We start from the raw sequence: 6,000 nt of genomic DNA on the forward strand, positions 1-6,000 counted from the left end.
ATCAAAACAAAGGCGTCGTCGGAGCCTTCGATCTTGCTGGTCAGTATCTGGAATGGAGACGTGATTATCACGAGAATCTTAGTGTTTTCCTGCAGTCGGGACTCGAGAGAAACACCGAGATTCAAGTGAAACAAACTTAACCGGTCTCCCGAGGGACCAGTCAACAAATAATTCGACACAATTTAAACTACAGAGCACTTTTTCCGTGTTTACATAGCTTCCTCAAAACACGAGGACGGTTGGGAGAATTCGAGACAGTTATGTAAACCCGAGACGAAGTCGGTTTGCATAACTTCCGAGAAATCTCCCAGCCCCCCGAGTATTTAGACACGGAAAAAGTGCAATGCTTTATAAATTTCTCAAAAATATGCGCGAATCTAAAACGTCACAACCGTATTACATTTTCTTATCTAAACTAGCTCAGTTATTTTATAAAAAGACACATAAAGTAGGTCTGGATTCCAAGTGAAAACTGAGGTCGTCGGTCACACGTGCATTCGACGGTTGTGCCACAAACAGATAGCAATTTTGAGATGTCATGTGATCTCAAGCTCAAGGTAAAACAATTCAAGATGTCACGCAAACTTTGCGAAAAACTTATTTGGAGTCGAGAAATAAAGACAATAAATGAACAAAGAATAACGTCAAACCTCCCAATGCCGAATTATTTGTGTCACGAAAGGTTTTGAAATCAAGATTTCGACCTTTGGGTTGTTTGTATATACTCTATGTGACAGTCACAGCCCGAGCAAGGTCAACACGTTTTTCAAAAGCAGTGTTACTTCTCATATTTCGAAAGTGGTTTGAGTGAAGCGAGGGTTGCTTCGCGGAAAACTTTAAGTCTCTTACTCCGTAATATTCAAACTAGTTGAATTTCAACTACTCTGTGATAACCTGATGGCAGGAATGTTATTCAGGCTTGCTTTTATATCGCTTTTGCCTCAAGGTATGTGCCCCGGGTATGTGTTTACATGCATGTTCATGTATTTTCTGTTTGCTGTCGATATGCCATATTTACTGTTGACGCCATTTTACTAGAGACTGTCCGTGTTTCAAAGTTTAGATCAATGTTTGTTGAATTAAGACTTCTTCGCCGTAGATTTAAAGGTCGCAAGACGATTTATGTCTCTAGTTCGAGCCTGGGATATGGACGTTGGTCAGTACAACCACTTCCCGTTGAACGCAGATGTGAAATGAATCTTCTAGTCAGCTGCCTCTAGTTCTGTATTTAGGGGTTTTCCCACGGTTCTCCACATTTCTGCCATCGCCAAAAGTTAGAAATTCCCAAAATTTTAAAATTAACATTTAATCTTTTCAGGATATCTTGTCTGATACTGAGTAGAAACTACAATATCAAGCAACGCGCGGATATCGTACTAAACTATTCAGTCTACGGTGCTTGTGCTTTTAATGACAGGAGTCTCACTGAAATGATCCCTTCTGGAAGTAAGCAGTAGCTTCGATCCTTTACGAATTGTCACTCAAACATTTTCACAAACGACGAGGACCGGCGAACTATTGATATTCAAACATTTGACAAACAAATGTGAGTCTATAAAACTGATAAAAGCTGACACACTTTTAATTATATCGACTTGTTTGGGTGATAATATTTGATATCAACTTGTTTGGGTAATGATATTATGTTCCAATTCTTTGTATTCTTTGTATCTATAATTGTTTGTTTTTCCACAGCTCTGGGTCTCGACTGTTGGAGTTGCTTCGCGAATACGTCATGGGCAGACTGTGAAGACAACCTGGTATCAAGATTCTGTCACGATGATCCAGGCTGGGTTTGCCAGACAAAAGTTATTATTACAACAGAAAACGGAAAGACGAAGACCACTTATTCGAAGGAGTGTGGGCTGCTTAGCCACTGTGACGCAGCGTTGTGCAACATTGAACATCGTGGTGTCACGATGCGATGTCAGTTAGAGTGCTGTTGTCATGACAACTGCAACACGGGAGTGCTGGTGCAAAATTACGGAGTCGTTCAGTCACTGCACGGTGCGTGCAAAATACTTACCATTATAATGGCATTATATACATTTCGCCGATAAAAGTAAAATATAAAACTTTAAGGTAAAAAGCTGTTAAAATTATGAGTCTTAACGTTTTCGATCTGTTTGATCATCATCAGAGATTACTCTGATGATCAAACAGATCGAAAACGTTAAGAGTCATAATTTTAACAGCTTTTTACCTTAAAGTTTCATATTTATAATGGCATTATACTCAACAATGACTTAATAAGTTATTTCTTCAAAAAACGTTCTTGGCTACCAATATGCAAGCGTATGGACTACGATTATCAGTTTAGTAAGGCGGGACGAAAGTTTGGTCACCAAGTTTTAGCGTAAAACGCGTGCTGTTGTCACTAGCAACTGGCTCCGTATCCATTGGCAACTTGTCGGCCTTTGACGTCATTGGCAGCAAAGCGCGCGAAATTGTAGGCGACACGACAGGCGACCAACGGCTGATGATATTGTTATCAACGGAAACGAGGTAAGTTGCCCGTGACAACACAATAATTTTAAGGACAAAACTTCGTAACCAAACTTCCCTCATGCCTTACTCACCTGATAATCGTAGGAACAATCTACTGACATTTTAGCGTCATACGGTTAAAGACGGACTTTAAAGGAGCTCAGTCACGGTATTTTGGCCGTGTACAAAATTACCTTTGAATTGAGGGAAACTTGAAAATATTAGTTTACTAAGATAGAAAACACCGTAGAGAAAAATAATAAACCATAAAGGAACAAGGATGGCTAAGGATGGAGAAGATTAACAAGGATCGCAAACGACGAAACATTTAGGCTTAACTTCTCAAGCGCAAACCGTGATGTAGCTCCTTTAAACTTTTCACTTTCAGAGGACGACCTTAAAAGTGAACTTTTATCCCAACTATTACATTTTGCGCTCAAGACTCTTCCGGTTTGCCACTGAAAATAATAATAGTAATAATTACGGCTTCCTTTTACAAATTTGAAGTTCTTCTGGAGGAGTGAAGCCTGTTTTTGTGCGCTTTCATCAGTATATACACTAAGCTTACATATTACGAGCTAAGATGAAAGACACTGGCACTGAATAAACTTAAATGCTGTTACGCGTCAAAATCGCGCGCTTTTCAAACTACCGTTGTACATCAGACCTTAATAAAAGTCAGCTTCCTGTATCTGTTGAATTCCAGCTTTGAAATGGGAATCCCCAGAATGGAATTAAAAACACCGCTTGTACGGTTTATATATATATAAAAAACACTTCCAAGTGGACTTTTTAATCCAATTGTATAAACCACAAAGTAATCGAAGTTTTCACAGTGCTGCAAAAAAAGTGCTGAACATTTGAACTCAGAAGTGTTCCAATTCCAATTCGATCGCGCATGGCAACTATATTATTGTCGTCAGAAGAGACGCGAGGACACTGGTTGCTAGAAATGCTTGCGCTCGGAAAGGCAATGTTTTCCAGCAAGAGCATCGCCTTGAGTGTAGGGCGCGAGTGCTCATTTTCAGTTCGTATTAGGCCGCCACCTTGGATTTGGTAACTGAGGAGGGTTGGGGTGAGGAAAACCGCGTGAGGCGGAAAACCCTCTAGCGGTCAAGCATCCAGTTACAATCCAAGATGGCGGTATTGAGAACTTGGTTTATCAGAGCGATCCGTGCTAAAATAACGTCTGCACTGCAGGCTAGCAAGAGCAAAGTCTCCCTTCGTCGCAGCACGTGTTTAGTTGACAGCTCTTTTAGCTGCCAACTTAGAACCGCAAAAAGAGCTCGCTCACACGCTACGTGTAAGCTGGGAATCCACGGCTCGTACCAGGAAAGAAAATCTTTCCGTTTTCTCGATTACGTTTACGTCGTCCCCTTAAACCAGACGCTAAATGCAGTTAGTAGCATCAAGTACGCACCTTAAGCACTTTAAGGCGTTTTCTTTATCAGAGAAAAACAAAGAAACAAACAAAAACTGGAAAAACACTCTAAAAATCCAACGCCAAGCAGCCAAGCCCCGTAGCAAGAGCTGAGAATGTCAACGGTGTCAAGGCGGCCATATTTGTTTTCAACTCGTGAATTGCGCTTACGAGTTGTAGTGGGTGGTCAGGTTATTGTAGCTGTTATCTTGCCGTTTCTTGTTTTCCTGCACTGTATACATCGTTGTAAGATTAACTGATAAAATAGGCTGGTGCAAACGCTTACTCACTCTGTACCCATCTGTATGTCGCGTTCTTTCGCCACACTCGAGAAAGAAACGTGCCCAACTGACGGAGTATTATCAAAGCAGTACAAGCGATAAACAACTTCACTACTATAAAAATACATTTATTTTCAATACCGGTAAATGATCATTAAATACCCTACAGTTAAACATACACTGCAAGCTGTCTCTCTCACCGTCAAAGTTCTGATGATAAGCTACAAATTCTCCTTTACGCGTCTCCCTATATCTTGTCCGAATAGCGAAGCGCGCGAGTGACGTCATAACTCAGACAAACTCAGACAACAAAACGGAATGGTGGAAGATTTGACGCTTTTTTAAGCGCATAAGCAAGTGTTCCTAAAACAATTTTTAAAACGAAAATTTGGCGTTCATTTTCCTCCTATTTCTCTCAGAACATGCTAATGTTGTCTGACTCTCGCGGGATTCCAATAATTTGCATCCTAATTTTAGCCTTCGCGCGCTTCGTTATTGTAATGAAGACTACGACTATTTTATATACGTAAATAATTTTGGTGATCAGTTCCCTAAGCCTTATAACCAGCAAGCGTAAATTTGTACTGACATTTTTGGAGAAATTAATACCTATCGCAAGTCAGTGTTCACCATTCACTTCTTAGCGAGAAATTCAGAACCTAAATTAATTACAGATCAGGCTACCGCAATTCATTAAAATATTGGAAGTGCATTATTTAGCCTACACTGCCTTCGTCACACAATCACAGTATTTTATTACGTGACGATCAAAGTAGAACGTCACGCAATGTTTAAATACATGAACAACAGCGACTTAAAGAATTCCCTCCGGTTACTTTTTATACTTCTCAGTTGTCAGTATTCACAGCACAATCTATTTTCATTTTCCTGTAAAATGAACATGTTTACTAGCATTGTTCTGTTGATAAACAAATATACTCAGAAGATAAACAAGTACAAAAGTACAAATACGAAATACCGTAAATTCAAAAGAAACGACTTCGTTAATAAACAGATTACAAAATATGAAAACGTGATTCCATACAAAAAATTGGACAAAGCGCGCAGAAAAATCAAGAAACGATTTACAACAATTCATGCCTTGTGACTGAATTGCTGTTAGCATGAACCGACAGGGAAATAACGTGAATACCTAACAAAAAGTAATTGCAATGCACTACAAAGATTTGAGAAGCTATGAATTACCCATAAAAAAATAACACATGTAATAAGTGTGGGATCTACCCTGCCTCAAATGAGTGACTATTGTTTTATCGAATGTACCTTATTTCGGTTTCCTACTGAATCAATCCAGCAAAATATCAATTCTTCATAATTTAGTCGAACATTGTTCAAAACAGATACCCCACAGCCTCTCCCTAAGATCCTTCCTCATCCCGGTAAGATCTTTTTTTCTTTGTCTTTCGCTACATCGCTTCTTAAGGAAATGGCTAGCGTCAGCAACACAGCGGGAATTTTATAGCAATTCACAAAGAATTGTCTTCGTAATAATCCTAAATAACAAGGACTTAACGTTCGCAAACTTAAGTTGTAAGTATCTTATATAATATCTTAAATGTTAATAATTGTCACCTAATGGGACTGACCTTTTCAATTAATTCCCCAAGACTCCCGTTATATCCTTCAACTAATTCTCAGTTGATTATAATTTATACAATAAATCTTGTTTGTAAACTTCGACGGCCATTAGACCTTCTCTATAATATATTAGATTAAACACGATTTCTTTTACGTCCTTCGCAACTAAACGAAGCAGTCCGATTTATGGGCTACTACCGCACAATAATGTGA

At 39.2% G+C, this 6,000-nt stretch overlaps 2 protein-coding genes across 3 annotated transcripts in view; one reads left to right on the forward strand and one right to left on the reverse strand.

The window, feature by feature from the left end:
- Positions 1-719: 719 nt before the first annotated feature.
- LOC149118732 (uncharacterized) lies at positions 720-3,178 on the forward strand. Its single transcript, XM_089272037.1, has 2 exons — positions 720-946; positions 1,696-3,178. The coding sequence occupies exons 1-2, from the start codon at positions 898-900 to the stop codon at positions 2,058-2,060; spliced, it is 414 nt and encodes a 137-aa protein (XP_089128163.1). The 5' UTR covers positions 720-897; the 3' UTR covers positions 2,061-3,178.
- Positions 3,179-4,300: 1,122 nt separating this feature from the next.
- The window catches only part of LOC110053545 (unconventional myosin-Va-like), a 30,824-nt gene continuing 29,124 nt past the window's right edge, over positions 4,301-6,000 (reverse strand). For both annotated transcript variants that reach the window (XM_020759790.2, XM_020759789.2), the window contains one exon: positions 4,301-6,000. This exon is cut by the window's right edge and continues 580 nt beyond it. The gene's annotated coding sequence lies outside the window, so the exon portion shown is untranslated.

This window comes from Orbicella faveolata, unplaced genomic scaffold, assembly GCF_042242905.1.
Source record: "Orbicella faveolata isolate gen_17 unplaced genomic scaffold, um_ofav_v1 contig_1, whole genome shotgun sequence".
Classification (NCBI taxonomy): domain Eukaryota; kingdom Metazoa; phylum Cnidaria; class Anthozoa; order Scleractinia; family Merulinidae; genus Orbicella; species Orbicella faveolata.

Bases quoted from the DNA above. Each gene is read 5' to 3' on its own strand.
- LOC149118732 (XM_089272037.1), top strand. From the start codon at position 898: ATGGCAGGAATGTTATTCAGGCTTGCTTTTATATCGCTTTTGCCTCAA. The intron at 947-1,695 runs GTATGTGCCCCG...GTTTTTCCACAG, and splicing joins TATATCGCTTTTGCCTCAAG to CTCTGGGTCTCGACTGTTGG.